The 17,372-nt window shown below is 45.5% G+C and overlaps 1 protein-coding gene across 10 annotated transcripts in view; it reads right to left on the minus strand.

Annotated features, from left to right (window-relative positions):
- Positions 1 to 17,372, minus strand: part of kif1aa (kinesin family member 1Aa) — a 599,030-nt gene that overhangs the window by 229,243 nt on the left and 352,415 nt on the right. For all 10 annotated transcript variants that reach the window (XM_085990737.1, XM_085990745.1, XM_085990743.1 and 7 more), the window contains 7 exons: positions 14,610 to 14,716; positions 13,631 to 13,714; positions 11,183 to 11,363; positions 8,780 to 8,852; positions 6,051 to 6,144; positions 4,036 to 4,184; positions 2,351 to 2,529 (listed from right to left, as the gene is read on the minus strand). In XM_085990737.1, coding sequence (XP_085846863.1) covers positions 2,351 to 2,529; positions 4,036 to 4,184; positions 6,051 to 6,144; positions 8,780 to 8,852; positions 11,183 to 11,363; positions 13,631 to 13,714; positions 14,610 to 14,716 — 867 coding nt within the window. The remainder of the gene's footprint in view (positions 1 to 2,350; positions 2,530 to 4,035; positions 4,185 to 6,050; positions 6,145 to 8,779; positions 8,853 to 11,182; positions 11,364 to 13,630; positions 13,715 to 14,609; positions 14,717 to 17,372) is intronic.

A 17,372-nucleotide genomic window follows, 5' to 3' on the forward strand; every position in this document is an offset into this window, starting at 1 on the left:
AGTAAACGCGTGGATGAAATGAAAAGGTCCAATTTTGCAGTAGGCTAGTGGATTGTGTGGGGTACATCGCTCCTTAAGAAGGAGCTGCCTCTAAATTTCAGGAAGGGATTGGCCCACTCAATTGTCATATGGGCACTGATATCGCCCTGCCAATGCCGAGGGAATCCTCATTTCCCAAGTGTTAACAGAGCGGAAAAGGCTCTAGAGAACCATTACGTTGGGTCTTTGCCTTCTTTACTCAGCCCTGGGGTTTCCAGGACGCCCACAAAGGGGCGGATCTGGGCCTGCGCCTGCTTCTGCAATAGACGCAGGCTCGTTGTACCCGTCGAAATGAGGTTGGAGGGAACATTCCTGAGCCTCAGTTTACTCTGGTGTCATCCAAGGATCACCCATTTCCAGTGGTGCCCCAAGAAGCTGGTGGTGAGTCTTGTGCCTGGGACCCCCTCAGATCTTGGGCCTGCAGATGGTCTGGCTGCTCTTCTGCAACAGTAGCGAGAAGGCACCGAGTTGGGCGGACAGCCCACTCCTCCTGTGCTCTCACCCCCATTTCCCGGTGCGCCAAGGCCCTGCCAGTAGTGGGGGGAAGGTGCAACCAGGACATGCTAATGATCCAGCCCACTAAATTCCAGCCATTCGAGGCTTGGATAGGCAAGGAGGAGCACAATAACAAGGCCAGGATATCAACGACAGAGGTAGTAAACAGTACAAAACTATGGCAGATGGGGGTTCAATGTGGGGAATCACAGAATCACAGAAACCCCACAGTGCAGATAGAGGCCATTTCGGCCCATCGAGCCTGCACCGACACATATCCCACCCAAAGTGTGAGGTCATCATTTTTGGATCCGAGAAAGACAAATCAGAATATTTTCTTAATGTGAGAGGCTAGGAGCTGCAGAGGAGCAAACGGGTTTTGGGTGTCCATGTTCACAGATCACAAAAAGCAAGCGCACAGGTTCAAAAAGTAATCAACAAGGCTAATGTTGGAATGGTGACCTTTATCCCAAGGGGGCTGGATACAACAGTGAGGAAGTGATGCTTCAGTTGTACAGAGCCTTGGTCAGACCCCATCTGGAGCAATGCGTTCAGCTTTGGGCACCGAACCTCAGGAAGGATATATTGGCCTTAGGGGTACAGTGCAGAATGACACCAAGGCCTAAAGGGTTAAATTATGAGAACAGGTTGCATAAGCTTGGTTTGTATTCCCTTGAGTCTCTGATCGAGCTGTTTAAAATTATAAAGGGATTCAATAGGGTAGATACAGAGAAACTATTTCCTCTGGTAGGGTAATCCAGAATAAGGGGCACAATCTTAAAAATAGAACGACGTCATTTATGAGTGAAATCAGGAAGCATTTTTTCAAACAAGGGGTAGTGGAAATCTGTTATTCTCTCCCCCAAAAGGTTGTGGATGTTGGGACAACTGAAAATTTCAATGAGTTTGATAGATTTTTGCTGGGTTCGGGTATCAAGGAATAAGGAGCAAAGGCAGGTAAATGAAGTTGAGGCAAAGATCAGCCATGATCTAGTAGAATGGTGGAACAGGCTCGAAGAGCTGAATGGCCTACTCCTGTTCCTAAGTAGAAAGCTCTTATTGAAAGTACCCAGTGACATGAATCTTGTCATTCGTGTGGCAATGACTTATGAAATGATACTGGGCGGCCTGCTGGTGGCGCTGTCCAGGGAGAGTATAAATACTCGGGCATGGGCCCAGCTTGCTCAGGACATTCTTTAACAGGAACTAGCGAAGGACACAACTAGATCTCCATGTTGAAAAACAGTTGATTAAAGCCTTGTTTAATACTCAGACCAAGTGCCTAGTAGTTTTCTTACGTCACCCAGCCTGCAAGTGGCTGTTTTTAACAGAGCTCTGGGATGAATCTTGAATACATCCAAGTAGGTAACCTTCACCTATATAATTTCTTGGTGGGACCACATTTTAAACTTGGGGAATAGCGGGAGCTTTCACAGCAGAGCCTCACTAGGCAGAAGTGTGAAAAACAATCTAGATCTTGTACATCACCACAACAATATCGACCCTATTCTTTGACTCATGCTCCCATCTAGTGAAGCTCTGCTTAGAAAGTGCAGCCTGGTTTAATTTGTCCTGTATACATGAAACAGAACCATTTTTAAGGTTCAAAATTCCACTGGCTAACAACTTGCGCAAATTTGCTTGATTATACTTGACCAGCACAGTGTTTTTGAGTGAACTGCATCATGGTATTTGGTTGAGGTTGTGCTGATAACTTGCCTCATTTGTCTCTCTAGGCATCACATCCCTACCTAGCCTTCCCCTCCATATAAGACAGACTCTCTCCAGTTAACCGGTACCTCTGACTTTCTTGTACCTGAGTTTCTCCAGGGTCCAGTAGTGTGTTGCTCCATTCTTCTGGTCTTGGACTTCCACGGCCACAATGGTGCGCGGAAATGGACGCTTCTCCCTGTCCTTAACTGCATCAGGAGGCATGAGGTCAGGAGGTAGAGGGGAGTACAACGTGTCTGTGAGGAGCACGAATTGGAACTGCACCTGTTTAAATAGAAGGCAAAACTTTTGAAGCAAGTTTCTGTGATCCTCCTTTCCAGACACCTTCATATCTGGTGTCCATGTGTTTATTGGGGTATCTGACCTCTGAAGTTGGGCAGATGGTGAGTTTTATTGGTGCGCCTTCTCTCAGCACCAACAATGATGCAAACCTTCCCTTCCTCTCATGTCTACCTTACAATTATGTTCCCACCTCTCTCATCAATGCTTATTCGAGTCCATCCAATCCAGCATCTGCCCTGCCCACAGTATTGAGGCCACAATGGTCAAGGTCACAAATGACATCCTGTGTGACTGAGACTGTGACTCCCTACCTCTACTTGTCCTGCTAGACCTCTGGGCCTTTGACACAGTTGATAATTCTCAGTGCAGTCACCACATTGCTGCCAATGGCTTCTCCTCTTCAGCTCGTATGCTCACCTCGAGTGATCTATTCTTGGCTGTTTCTCTTCATTATCTATATGCTACTCCTTTGTGAGACGCTCGGCTTCCAGAGGTATACTGAGGGCACCCAGCTCTACCTCGTTGTCTCCTTCATTAATCCAAAGGTGAATGCCAGACTCTCAAATTTCCTATATATCTGGACCTGGATAAGCCAACATTTACTCCAGCTGAATCTGGGCAAGACTGAGGCCATCCTCCCATCAACACATCATGCCTCTTGCTTCAATCCCATCAACTTCCCTGGTTACCATCTCAAGCAAAGTCAACAGGTACAGAACCCTGGCCTCCCACTGGACTCTGAGCTCAGCTTGCTCCCCCACACTTGCCCTGTTACCAAAGCCGCTTTCTTTCACCTCCACGGCATCACCTGCTTGCGGCCCCTATCTTTCATCATCTGTCATCAAAACCCTAGCCCACGCCTTCATCACCTCAAGGCTTGACTTCTGAAATATCCTTCTAGCAGGCTTCCCCAACAAAACCCTCCATGGTCGTCATCTCATCCAAAACACTGCATCCTGCGTTCTCACCCACACAAAGTCCAGTAATTCCCCATCCTCTCCTATCACCTCAGCCCTCTATCTCCGCCTCACTCTCCCAGCTCCACTGGCCCACTCTTTCCCCCTCCCCTTCCACATTCTAGCAGTTACACTGGCTCCACATGTGTAGCCTGCCAATTTCAAAATACTTCTGGTTTTTATGTCTCTCTATGGCCTAGCCTCAAACTACCTTAGTGACCTCTCCTTGCTTGAGCTGGCTGTGGTGTTTTACCTCACGCTAGGTCATAAAGACCTGCCCTGGCTGTGATGTCCACTAGGGTAATAGAGGGGCTGTCAAAGATCTGTCCATGTACCTGGAGGTATTTAAACAGCATGTGTTGAATGTAAGAATCTGATCACATGCACACAGGAGATGTGTGCAATTTCTTGAACCTCCTGCTTCACAGCCCATTACAGGGTCACAGTCAGATTGTGTACAACTCAATCGCAGCTGGTAACCATATATTACCTGGTGTGAATCTCTCTGTGTCCCTGAAAAGTTGACGATTACCTTTTTCTTCAACTCCACACTGATGGCATTGGCCTCTTTCAGGAAGATGGCATTCCCCCAGAGCAGGTCCCGCAACGAGGTAAACTGGTAGCATTTCCACTTACGGAATGCCCATAGTGCCAACTCATACTCCCGCTCTGTCCATTGCACTGTGCAGAAAGACAACAATGAAACATATGTTAGAACAAAAGATTTAGGGGTCAGACCCAATACCTGTCACTCGAAAGACTAGCCTTTCTGCCCCAACAATGTGTCTTAATGCACTACTAAACCAGAGTATCCAATACCTACATTAGATATCCATGAGCCACTCTGAGTGAGATGTAAGGGCTAAATTGTGAGCAGCGTTCTGGACTTTCTCTAGTGAGACCGCCCAAAACTGAGATTACTTAGGACACTTAAAAAAAGCCAGTCCCAGAGTGTGAAAGGAACGTGTCTAACTCACTGTCCCACACAGTCCCAGAGTGTGAAAGGATAGTGTCTGACCCACTGTACCACCCAGTCCCAGAGTGTGAAAGGACAGTGTCTGACCCACTGTACCACCCAGTCCCAGAGTGTGAAAGGACAGTGTCAGACCCACTGTACCACCCAGTCCCAGAGTGTGGAAGGACAGTGTCTGACCCACTGTACCACCCAGTCCCAGAGTGTGAAAGGACATTGTCTGACCCACTGTACCACCCAGTCCCAGAGTGTGAAAGGACATTGTCTGACCCACTGTACCACCCAGTCCCAGAGTGTGAAAGGACAGTGTCTGACCCACTGTACCACCCAGTCCCAGAGTGTGAAAGGACAGTGTCAGACCCGCTGTACCACCCAGTCCCAGAGTGTGAAAGGACAGTGTCAGACCCACTGTACCACCCAGTCCCAGAGTGTGAAAGGACAGTGTCAGACCCGCTGTACCACCCAGTCCCAGAGTGTGAAAGAACAGTGTCTGACCCACTGTACCACCCAGTCCCAGAATGTGAAAGAAGTGTCTGATCCACTGTACCACCCAGTCCCAGAGTGTGAAAGGACAGTGTCTGACCCACTGTACCACCCAGTCCCAGAGTGTGAAAGGACAGTGTCTGACCCACTGTACCACCCAGTCCCAGAGTGTGAAAGAAGTGTCTGACCCACTGAACCACCTAATCCCAGAGTGTGAAAGGACAGCGTACCACACCATCGCACTAAATCGGATTCATCTGTTTGTGATGGAACTGGGAAAATCACAACACTAGGCAGGAGGAGCAACCTTACAGTAATGAGAACATGTATTGTAGGTCCCTGAGAAACTTCAGAAATATCAACCGTCTAAAAATTTAAAACTTTGTTTTATATTGTTCTTGTCTCCCCTTTAAGCTCCTGGCATCAGTTGTTTGTGGTTGTCACTGAGTGAAGTCATGGTCCACTCTTCCCCTGTCTGCATCTTCTTGTGCCCTGCTGGCCTCCCAAAACCAACTGCAGCTGCAGGAGGTGTACTCGAGCAGCCTAGGGATGGCACTTTACTGCTCTGTGGGGTAGTGTGTATACAGGAGGTGTACTCAAGCAGCCTATGGATGGCACTTTACTGCTCTGTGGGGTAGTGTGTATACAGGAGGTGTACTCGAGCAGCCTAGGGATGGCACTTTACTGCTCTGTGGGGTAGTGTGTATACAGGAGGTGTACTCGAGCAGCCTATGGATGGCACTTTACTGCTCTGTGGGGTAGTGTGTATACAGGAGGTGTACTCGAGCAGCCTAGGGATGGCACTTTACTGCTCTGTGGGGTAGTGTGTATACTTTAGCTGGGGCAAAGGCTGAGATTGGGTATTCAGTTTGTGGGAGATCACAGCTGCAGGCCCATACGCCAGCACAGCAAAAGCACGGTGCCACCCAGGCCTTTCTACAGGTGTCAGTACTCCCTGCACATGGTGCAGCAAAGCCTCCTGCGCTGATCCACCAGCTTCACTGCTCATGCACCCGAGTCAGACCTGAGGCTTGGGGAATTCAGCAAAAAAGAAAATCAAAACTAAAAATGGAGAGGACAGTGTCCCTCACCTTCCTCCTCCAGTTCTTCATCTTCCTGTACATTGTCTGAGTAAAAGCAGGAATCCATCTGCCTTTGTAAGGCCTCCAGCCTGCTTTCATAGTCCTGGAAGGGTAAGTTAAAAGGAACTGTTAAAAAAGCAGCTTGGCTGTACACTACTTCTTTTCTTTCAAAGCAGAATGCTGCTGTTCAGTAAATAACGTCATCTGTACACTATCGCTGCTGCTTTTGTGTCAGTGCAGTGAGGTACTTAAAGGTGTTGTGAAGACTGGCCAATGCCATGAGGACTGGGCCTGGTAAATTCTGCTTTCCCATAATTCAAAGGTATTGGATCTGTAAGCATATATGGAACATTCCAATGATTCTGAATGTTATGAAGGGTCGTGTGCAGACTAACCGGAGTCCGCCCTTATTTCTGTATTTTACACTTTTCAAACCGCTGGCTTAAGACAGATGGTAAGCAACAATTGGGATTCTATACAACAGGAATAAATAGGAAAGGGGCTTGGTCCATTGTAATTATATACAATTGTAATAAATGTGAAGAGGTTTAGTCCACTAGAATTCTATACAACAGGAATAAATGAGAAGAGAGTTTTGGTCGTTTGGAATTCTGTGCAATGGGAGTGAATGGAAAAATAGAATCATAGAAAGTTACAGCACGGAAGGAGGCCATTTCGGCCCATCGTGTCCAAGCTGGCCAACAAAGAGCTATCCAGCCTAATCCCACTTCCCAGCTCTTGGTCCGTAGCCCTGCAGGTTAGAGCATCCCAAGTGCACATGCAAGCACTTTTTAAATGTGGTTAGGGTTCCTGCCTCTACCAACCTTTCGGGCAGTGAGTTCCAGACCCCCACAACCCTCTGGGTGAAGACATTTCCCCTCAAAGTTTGGTCATTTAGTTTTCTATACAATGGGAGTGAATTGGAAGGAGTTCAGTCCACTGGGATTCTATGGAATAGGAGTGAATGGGAAGAGGTTTAGTTCATTCGAATTCTATACAATGGGAGTGAATGAGAAGGCGATTGATTCACTGGAATTCTTATTGATGAGAACAAATAGGAAGCAATATACAATAGCAAAATACTGCGGGTGCTGGAAATCTGAAATAACAACAGAAAGTGCTGGAAACACTCAGCAGGTCAGGCAGCATCGAGGAGAGAGAAACAGAGTCAATGTTTCAGGTCGAACCCTTCGTCAGAACTGGAAAAGGTTAGGGAAGAGAGATTGTTAAGCAGGGGCAGGGAGGAAAGAACAAGGGGAAGGTCTGTGATAGGATGGAAGGCAGGAGAGATTGACTGAATAAAGGGATGATAGTGTAAGGCAAAAGGAGAGGTATGGGACAAGTTAAGAAACAAAAGATGACTCTCGATGAGGTGTGGATGATGATCGCAGCAACATTAACAGCTACCATGTGAGGAAACAAGAGAGAAAAAAACATATAAAGAAATACAGGGGCTAGTTTATAGTCTGAAATTGTTGAACTTGATGTTGAGTCCAGAAGGCTGTAAAGTGCCCAATCGAAAGATGAGGTGCTGTTCCTCGAGCTTACGTTGAGCTTCATTGGAGAAATGCAAGAGGCCGAGGACGGAGAGATCAGAGTGGGAGTGGAGCGGAGAATTAAAGTTATTTCGGCACTTTAGAGCCTTCTGGACTTAACATCAAGTTCAGCAATTTCAGGCTATAAATTGGCCCCTGTATTTCTTTATATATATATATTTTTTCTCTTGTTTCCTCACATGGTAGCTGTTAATGTTGCTGCGATCATCATCCACACCTCATCGAGAGCCATCTTTTGTTTCTTAACTTGTCCCATACCTCTCCTTTTGCCTTGCTCCATCATCCCTTTATTCAGTCAATCTCTCCTGCCTTCCATCCTATCACAGACCTTCCCCTTGTTCTTTCCTCCCCTCCTCCCCGCCCCTGCTTAACAATCTCCCTTCCCTAACCTTTTCCAGTTCTGACGAAGGCTTCGACCTGAAACGTTGACTCTGTTTCTCTCTCCTCGATGCCGCTGACCTGCTTCGGAAGCAATATAGTTCATTAGAATTCTATACAGTGGCAGTGAATGGGAAGGGGGTTGTACAATTCCATGCTTGGATTAGGATTTTTTGGATTCTGATAACTGCCCTATGGTGACAGAAGGAGCTGAAATTCCAGGGTGGAATCATAGATGGAGCACCACTTTCAGAAACCCGAGTGGAATGGAGCACAAGATTAACTTTCAGTCAAACAGGCTACGAATCCAATTCACAACAGGGCTACAGAACCCACTTATTGCAATCCTTCCCTTCATCCCACTTCACTGAAGTTTGATCATTCCCTGTGCCTTTTTGTACTTTGGCTGTTCCTTTAGGTCAAGTGAACAGCTTCTCTTTCTTTCAATGAGAGTTTCATTGAATGTCTTATGATCTTATGAAGTACCAGAGTTATAGAAAGCTCATTGAGAGGGACCATATACACGTGTTCAAGAGACAATAATCGCACTTCTGAAGAGACAGAAGGGTTAGAGGGTGAGCTGGCAGATAGGCGAAATTGATCTATGAAGAATAGACTGGCTTGATGGGCCCACTGACCGGTTACTGTTCCTAACTCACACGGATTAATCCATCAGGTTTTTCCTCAGCATCGACTACCACAACTTTCATGGTGGAAATACATAGCTGATGCAGGTGGGAATAACTGGTAACTGAGAGCTTTGCTGTTGGCTAAGTAAATTCAAGAAACTGTGCCATCACATACCAGTCTCTGCTGTTCCAACAGTAAATCAGCCTCCTCTTTTTCTCTCCGATATTGGGATTCTAGTTCCTGAAGCCTGAGAAACAATTCAACAAAGTAAAATACCTTGCTCTGGCTGATTCAGCAAAGGCATCACAGCCCGCTACAAACCATTTCAATGGAGAATAAAATTAAACACTAGTGGAAGTAACCCTGTGGAATCAAGTTGTGTGCCCTACGGTAAAGCTCCCTCAACACTGTTCCATCAAACATCCTCAGGTCAGGTATAGCCCAGGTTAGATACAGAATAAAGCTCCCTCAACACTGACCCATCAATCATTCCCAGGTCAGATATAGCACAGGTAAGATACAGAGTAAAGCTCCCTCAAACTGTCCCATTAAACACTCCTAGGTCAGGCACAGCGCGGGTTAGATACAGAGTAAAGTTCCCTCTACACTGTCCCATCAAGCATGCCTATGTCAGGTACACCAGAGATTACAGAACGACTTAAAGCTCCCTCTGCATTGTCCTAGCCATGTGCCTTCCATGGGCCAATGGGATTATCAATGTTCAAGGTAAAGTGATACTTTCACAGAAATGTGAATTGAATCACATCACAAATATGATCCCAAAGCACTGGCAAACCTCCTATAATTCAATGTAATAGAAACAGAACTGAACTTATTCAGTTACCATAAATCAGTGAGTTGAGCATTGGCACAGAGTGAAAAAACTGTCCCTAATTTGGATCTAAATTAGTAGTCTCACTCAGAGATGCCATAAGTGCGTAGTGCAGGAAACTGAAATATCAAATTAGTGTAGAGGTGTGTCGTTAAGGTAGAATATAGGGAGCGTTATTCTGCAGCTGGCTGTGAGGTAGCTGACCTGGGATTGCCTGATGTTGGTGCTTGAAATGGGAAGTGTGCAGTCCATGGAACTAATTCTGCTTCCCTTGATGAAAACTCACCAACAAGGAGATACAAGCCTTGAACACAAAGTATTCTGCATTCACCTATATTTCCTTTGTTAACTGATTGCTATATGGGTACAAAAAGGTATAACATTAATGTCTTTTCTGTCTTGTTTTTTTAGAAGACACCCTGGTCTAGAAATTGGGTTGGGGCGCCAAAGTCGCCTGAGCGCAGGATTTAGCGAAGCGTTTGAGGCTTTAGCGATCATCAGATATTCAGTTTCATTGCCCCTAGAGGGAGACGGGGCGAGGCTCGAGGCAGCTGCGCGTCCCTCTTAGGGCGCTGAAACTGAATATCGCAGCGCAACGTGCCGCAGCATTGTTAAGGGGGAGGGGCCTGCAACAGCACGATCCCCGCTCGCGAGTGCCAGCAAACGAGCCCGGCACCAAGGAGAAGTGCCGGGCTCTCGGGAAACAGCCGGCAATGCCGCGGGGGGGGGGGGGGGTGTCAGGAGGCCGGGGACGGAGGTGCTGGCAGGCGGCCGCCCCGCACCTCCACCTTAACTTGCGCCGCTGCTGGCACAGCAAGGCCCCGTGAACCGGGCGCGGGTAGCGAACGGCGCTACCAAATATCGCGAACGGGGCGCTGCGCACACCGATGACGTCATCGGTGGCGGCGCAGCGCAAATGGCTAACGCCACCATTAGCGCCCCTGCTGAATATCGCGGGAGGCGCAGCCAGTGGCGCTACAGCCACTGACTGCCTCTTTAGGCGCTAACAGGTGGCACTACTCACCCAATTTCTCCCCCACTGTGTATTACAGCATTGCGATCAATGAAGAATAAGACAGTGAAGTGAAGGACACTGGGCACTGAGGATGCCTTTGGGCAGCACTTGTTAACAAGTGAAAGACGATCTGTGGTAGCCCAAGTCCAAAAACTAATAGGACATCCCACAACTTAACAGTCGCCTGTTCTCGCAGAAATATCTCTTTCATTTTCTTTTCATTGGACAGATAATCTGATCTCCCCAGTCAGTTTTATGGGTGCCCACCAGATCTAAGGTCTTTGTACCTTATGTGGTCCTAACCAAATGGAGGTACATTATCACAGAATAAAACCATTATGTTGTCTCCTACTAACAAAGCTCATAAATTCAGTCAACATGTGGTATAAAGATATATAATGGGATTCAGTGGTTTGTGGAAAAACTAGACCATTGTGCTAGGGCTAAATGCGCTCAATGTCCTGGAACTCCCTCCCTAACAGCACTGTGGGAGTACCTTTACCACACGGACTGCAGCGGTTCAGGAAGGCGGCTCACCACCACCTTCTCAAGGGCAATTAGGAATGGGCAATAAATGTTGGCCTTGCCAGCAACACCCACATCCCATAAACGAATTTAAAAAAAATGTAATTTGATGGGTTGTTTAACTGTAAGCCAAAGAATTTCACTACGTATCCTCCATTTATCCTCTCTTCCGACCCCAATATTTTTCCAGTATTCCTCGTTTTACCTCTGTTCCATCTCCTGTTTCATGTCGATGCCCTGCTTCTCTAGCAATTCCCTCTGAGCAAAGGCCCAGTCCACAGGCTCGACTGGTGTTTCTGCACAGGGCGTCTTGTCACGCTCCTGACGGGCCTGTTCGGGGTGGTTGAAACGGAACACGTGGCTCTTCCCCATAATGATACGGTTTCCTTTGAAGAAAAAAGAAATGGAGAAATTGTCTCAATTTGGGAGAAAGTTAAGGTAAATGCCCAGCTCGTGAGAAACATTTTGCGTACAATCAGTCCTTTATGAAGGCCCAGCATTTGAAACTCAGAATCTATTTGTACCCAAATTATGAATGAGACAGTGTGGCTCCCTTTGGATAGGACTCGCCTACTCAGACTGTACCTTGAGGACTGCATCCAGTTCTGGTCACCCAGATACAAGGGTGGCATTGCTCTGCTACAGGCAATGCAGAGAGGAGCCATGTCTGAGCTTTGAGGAAAGACTGGAGAAACTTGGGCTTTTCAGCCTGGAAAGGAAGTACCTGAGAGGTCATCTTATAGAGATACATAAGATAGATAAGTGAATGGAAAAGATAAATCTGGAATATTACTTCAAATTAAACTGCAAGAGTGGGACCCAGGTACAAGTTAGCAAACGATAATTTCAGAGCTGATATCAGGAAATTCTTCACACATAGAGTGATCAATCTATAGAATAAGAGTAAAAAAAGAATGACACATTTCTATAGTGCCTTTCATGACCTCAGGGTGTCTCAAAGTACTTTACAGCCAATGAATTACCTTTGAAGTGTAGTCACTGTTGTAATGTATGTGACATGGCAGCCAGTTTGCGCACAGCAAGCTCCCACAAACAGCAATGTGATAATGACCTGATGATCTGTTCTTAGTGATGTTGGTTGAGGGATACATATTGGCCAGGACACCAGAGAGAACTCCCCTGCTCTTCTTCGAAATAGTGCTGTGGAATCTTTTTTGTCCAACTGAGAGGACAGATGGTTCCTTAGTTTAATGTCTCATCTGAAAGATGACACCTCCAACAATGCAGCACTCCCTCAGTACTGCACTGGAGTGTCAGCCAAGTCTCTGGAGTGGGACTTGAAACCACAACCCTCTAAGAGGCAAGAGAGATATCACTGAGCCACAGCTGACACCCATAGTGCAAGTGAAAACCCTTTAAGAAATAATTGGGTGCTGAATGGAGGGACTTCAGGATCTCTCTGCATGGAGGAATTCAGATGGGCTAAAGGGCCTTTCCATCTGCAATTATCTTGGGAACATTTCCACTGAATGATGCTATGTTATGATGGGTGAAGTCTTGCTATACATCAAAACTTTGAATAGTCTCTAGAGGTTAGTTTGTGAAGCCACATGCAAACTTTTCCCCTCTTCATACGGATATCTCCACTGCCCATGTGGTTGTATTAGCAGGAGTGAGCTGCAGGGTCATCATAATGCTTCTGTCCCTCCAGAGTTCCATTTCTATCTTGTTTCTCCCCATCTCTTCTGAAGGCACTGCCTCTTGCCTAGGATGCTGGCTGACGGTACCTGTTTTGATCAGTGGGTAGCACTCTTGCCTCTGAGTCAAAAGGTTGTGGGTTTAAGCTCCACTCCAGGACTTGAGCACATACTGACACCTTAGTGTAGTGCTGAGGGAGTGCTGCACTGTTGGAGGTGTCGTCATTCAGATGAGATGTTAAACTCATGTCTGTCTCTTCAGACAGACATAAAAGATCCCATGAGGAAGAGCAGGGAGTTCTCCAGTGTCCCAGCCCAGGTTTGTTCTCCAATCAACACCACTAAAAACAGATCAACTTGTCATTCATCTCATTTGCCATTTGTGGGACCTTGCTATGTGCAAATCGGCTGCAATGTTTGCCTATATAACAAGAGTGATTGCACTTTCAGTCATTGGTTGTGAAGTGCTTTGGGATTTCTTGATGATGTGAAAAATATTGCATAAATGCAAACCCATCTTTCTTTCACAAGTGGCCCTCTTCAAGTGTGTCAGTCTCACAGCTGGCTCGGATCCTCTTCTCATACAATCTCTACACGTAAGCACGTGCAACACATTTTCAGGGAGGCCCCACTGGATCAGGAGTGGGAATCCCAGCTGATTTTCTTCCCCCTTCCCCGAACTGTTGAGATTAATTTTACAAAGTCTGAGGTACAGCCTCATAGGCTCCTTACTCACAGACAGGTGAGGTAGCAACATAAATGGGAAGATTATCACTCATTAAAGATTTGAAATCTTCAACTGATATAAATGTTCCCTTTGAATTAGAATTTAAAACCCTTGATGAGTAATTTCGGGTTTGGGATCGATTGGTTCATGCAATAAACAAAAGGTAAGTCTGAGAACGTTAAAGTCAGGGCAGCTTAAATTACAGAGATGTACATGAGTGTATATTTGAACCCAGAGCATGGACACGAGATGCAGCCAGAGTACACACCTGATCGAAGTACAGTTGGTTCAGTCACCTTCTTTCCGTTGACGTATGTGTCTGCTCCTTCACATGGTTCAAGGATGACAATCACTATAATGCAAAATAAAAATGTTCAAGTGGTTTAACAATAATACAACTGAGCTGCTAATCATAGCAGTTAGACCATTTTACAGACCATCCAGCTCCATGCAGTACTGACGGAGCTCCTTCTACAGGTTGCACAGCTCACTGCACCACTTCTTCTAAGAGCGCCATCTGCAGGTGACACTGATCACTGCACCTTTGGGCAGCGCAAATTGACCTTGCTCCTCCAGATTTCCATAGATATCGCAATCTAGTTTGAGAAAACCTGGAACTACAAGAGATCCCAATTTGTGCTATTGACTTTAGGAAAGGCAGTGTAGTGGTTATGTTACTGGACTAATAATCCAGAGAACATAAGTTCAAATCCTACGATGACAGCTTGAGAATATAAATTCAGTTTAAAAAATCTGGAAATAAAAAGCTGGCATCAGTAAAAGTGACCATGAAGCTGTCAGATTGTCGTACTGTAAAAACCTAACCGGATCACTAATGTCCTTTAGGCAATAGTAACTTTCAAAAGACAATTGGATATACCCTTGAAAAGGAAAAATTTGCAGGGCTATGGAGACAGAGCCGGGGAGTGGGACTAATTGGACAGCTCTTTCAAAGAGCCGCCAAATGGCCTCCCTCTGTGCTCTGTGATTCTGCCAAATGTACAGCACTGGACCATGCATGTAATGGCTGGTTCAAATTGAAGACTTCCATTCTAAGTTAAAGTTTCTTTCTATTAAAAGTTAGAACCACTTTAAGACTTTTGTTTTACACCAGGTATGGCCTAGTGCCATAGCAGTTAAGATGATTATTTCACACCGTTGTGCAGCTGGTAGATTAGAGTTTCCATTCGTTGAGACTCAACCAGTAACCATGGCCAGTTCCTACAGATGTGATCAGAGTGCTGTACCTTCGCCTAAAGATTTGCTATCACTGCGGAAGATGCAGTGCTCTTCTTTAATGAAATGTCCACTCAGTACGATGTCCTGCCGCCGTTCTGCATCTTCACGTCCAACTCTGAAGAAACAGATTAACTAGTTTTAAATCTATGAACATATTACAGAACAACATACTGAAACCCAGGTCAATCTGAGCATGCATAAAGTTCCCACTCTTGACTGTCCTATCATTGCATTAGGAAAGTAATTAGGACGGAACCAATCTACTATTAAGGAAATAGCATATGACTGAGTGGATTCTACGTTGAAGCTGTGGCCAAATATAAAAATATAATCGAATACTGTGGGGTTGAATTTCCATTGGGGTTTGCCAATCCCTCGCCATAACTTTGGTTGAAACTCCGAAGAAATGGTGTCAGCGACCATTTACACGGTTTCTCTAGGGGTTTCCACCAAAGTTTCGGTGGGAGACCAGTAGAACCCTTCAGAAATTACTGGCGTGTGTGTTAGCTTTGACTGGGTTCCTCCTTCTAAGTCAAAAGATGGGGGGTTCAATGAAAAATTGTGAGGACTTAACAAATGGAAAATCATGGAAGGTGGCTCTGTGATTTTCCGATACGCATTCCTGGAGGCTGAGGCCCCTTCCCAAGACTGCGCATTTCTAACTGCTCCAGCAATACTGAAGCAATGCTGCATTGTAAAGGGGAAGTAGCACCCAACCTGCCTGTTCCAATGGTTCACGTGGATGTTAAAGATTCCATCGCACTATTTGCAGGAAAGCGAGGCGTTCTGCTGTCCTGGCCAACATTCGTCCCTTCACCAACATCACCAAAAGCAGATTAATTGCTCATTTGTGGGATGTTACTCGGGTTGCCAATAAAGATTTAATCTCTAGGCCACAGCTGTGTGCAACCCTGGAGAAAAATCATAAGGGCATTAAAAACAATTGTGTTTTTCTTTCATTTTATTTGAACACTTTAGTTTATTAATTATAAAATTATTGGAGATGGGAAACAAGGCTGTTTGACTGACAGTCAAGAATCATCCAATCAGTTAATGAAGAGTCTGTTTGCTTCCCAATTGGAGTGGAAGGCAGTGCTTTGTGTAGATGAACGTGTCAGGCGACCCATGGTGGGAGCGTGGGGGGTGGGGCGGTTGGAGGCAGGAGGCTATGTGATGAAACCTCCTGGAATACGTCCACCCAGAGTTGGCAACCCCGGCTGTTACTATGTGCACAATGGCGACTGTGTGCAAAAGTAATTAATTGTATATGAAGCGTTTTGAGACATGACAGGACATCATATAAATGCAAGTTATCAAAATAATGAGGGGTACAGGTACAGTTGAACTAAACAAGCTGCCAAAGCATCTCCCAAACCAATATTGCAAGTTATCTTGGTTACAGGCTAGAGAGAGGAGTAATTCAAACTTAAAATCCAGTTTGTATATGACTGAAGTTCCTGTTTAAATCTCTGTGGTCAGATTTTCAAAATCCAAAAATGTCCTGGTAACTCTATCCTAGATATAAAAAGGAGCTGCTCTGTTCAGACAACAAAAAAAGTCTATTTGAAAACCTCAGAGAAGGGACCAATCAGTCTGAAACTCCCGAAAAATGAAAAATCAGTTTCAATTTCCAAGAAGCAATTTAGATTAGGCTGCCAGATGGCTGAGAAATTCTAGGGAAATAAAACACCGCATTATTTAAAGGTTATTTACAAAAAGTCAGCTTAGTTTGTAGAGTTGCAATCTTCTGATTGTGCCGACTTAGAGTTAGGTAGAAGATTGTCTACTGTAAAGAGTAAATCATACTTATGACTGTTATTTACGTGCTTGTTTATCTTTTGTGAAATAAATTAGCTTGATGGTTTAAACTTAAAATGAGACCTAATGTGGCGCTGTATCACTTTTACAAGTTTGGAGTGAGACCTTATACAGCCAAAGTCTAGCACCTGAAAGCAATTACCAGGCAGGGTTTGCTGTTTGTTTCCAAGGTATGTTGCTAAAAGCTTACCAAGGTCTCAAGACCAAGTTAGACACTCTTGGAGGCATTGGGAATGATCCAAAGATATCAAGAGTTGTGTAGGTGCCAACTGTCTGCTTTCAGAGTGAGTCATGAGCATTTTTGGCCCTCGTTCATGCTACCACTGGTAATTCCTGAAGATTTTAAAATCGCCTCGTAATACACTGCAGGTTATCACTTCTGCGAATAGCCAATATTTCAGTGCAGGCACAGAAAAGATCATGTGCAATGCATTGTGGGGCACGTTTATTGCTCCCTCGGACCTCTGTGGGAATGAGGTTTGGAAACATTGGCAAGTATGGAGCTGAAATAATCTAGAGCAAGAAAGTTAGAGAAGAACCGAAAATGTAACAATCCCCTTGGTCAAAGGTTACATAAAGTCACACAGAAATGACAACAAGGAAATAGGCTGGTTGGCTCAACCAGCCCCTGTTGGCGTTTATCCTCCACATGAGCAGCAGTCCCAATCCCGTGTGCTCGCCCTGTTCTAATATTTCTTTATCCCCCTTTCTAACCTATTATGAAATGTTGACATTGTCGCTGTTTCAGTCACTAACTCTGGTAATGCATTCCACAGCCTCACAACACCTGTGTGAACAGGTTTCTCTTGCTCGCAGTCCTAAATCTCTTACATTTAATCTGATATCAATGTCCCCTTATCTAGACCCCTCAACCATTGGGAACAGTAGTGTCTCACTAAATCTCTTTACAGATAGTTTGGGCTATATCTTTTTTGAGCAAATATTATTGCTTG

Source organism: Somniosus microcephalus, chromosome 6 (genome assembly GCF_052327205.1).
Source record: "Somniosus microcephalus isolate GS21.2 chromosome 6, FLI_Smic_1.0, whole genome shotgun sequence".
In the NCBI taxonomy this organism is placed as follows: domain Eukaryota; kingdom Metazoa; phylum Chordata; class Chondrichthyes; order Squaliformes; family Somniosidae; genus Somniosus; species Somniosus microcephalus.